General features: G+C 67.5%; 1 protein-coding gene across 1 annotated transcript in view; it reads left to right on the top strand.

Moving 5' to 3' along the window:
* Positions 1-750, top strand: part of LOC119591195 (zinc finger protein basonuclin-2-like) — a gene marked incomplete at its 5' end in the record, with an annotated part of 23,234 nt that overhangs the window by 20,749 nt on the left and 1,735 nt on the right. Inside the window, 1 exon segment of the mRNA XM_037939906.1 lies at positions 1-744. Coding sequence (XP_037795834.1) covers positions 1-744 — 744 coding nt within the window.

Genomic DNA, 750 nt, shown 5'->3' with positions numbered 1-750 from the left:
GGGCGCTGAAGGAGGGCTCCTCCGCGCACTCCGGCGACAAGGCAAGGAGCGACAAGGACTCGGACGGCAGCAACCGCAAGGTCTCCTCCAGCAGCTACGACGAGGCCGTGGACACGTCGAACGCCCTGCGGCACCTGGAGGACCTGTCCAAGGGTCACTTCGCGCACCTCACTGGCACGATGCCCCCAAACGCATCGGCGTCACTTGGCCTCCCGATGGCGCCCGCGGGCAACGGCGTCACCTCCTCGAGTCCCAGACCAAGTGACCGTGACAGCGATAGGGACTCCAACCCCGGCTCGCCCTCGGAGGACTCGGACGGCGCCTTCCACTTCGGCGAGGGCGGCTTCCTCAGCAGCCTCGACATCCCCATGGACAAGGAGAACCCGCGGCGCTGCATAGCATGCGGGAAGATTTTCCAGAACCACTTCGGCGTCAAGACGCACTACCAGAACGTGCACCTGAAGCTCATGCACAAGTGCACGGTGGAGGGCTGCAACGCCGCCTTCCCCTCCAAGCGTAGCCGCGACCGCCATTCCTCCAACCTCAACCTGCACAGGAAGCTGCTCTCCACCTCGTCCGACGCGCCCGGCTTCCCCGGCATGGGCTTCCCCGGCCTGCCCTTCAACCCCGCCCTCAACCCCGAGCTGCTGGCGCGCCTCTACTCCGACCCGGCCGGCCTCCCCCTCGGCCTGGACGCGCTCAAGGCCCACATCCCCACCTCCCTCGCCGAGTCCCTGTTCAACGGCGACC

Source organism: Penaeus monodon, chromosome 28, assembly GCF_015228065.2.
Source record: "Penaeus monodon isolate SGIC_2016 chromosome 28, NSTDA_Pmon_1, whole genome shotgun sequence".
NCBI lineage: Eukaryota > Metazoa > Arthropoda > Malacostraca > Decapoda > Penaeidae > Penaeus > Penaeus monodon.
This window is presented reverse-complemented; position numbering and strand designations above follow the sequence as displayed.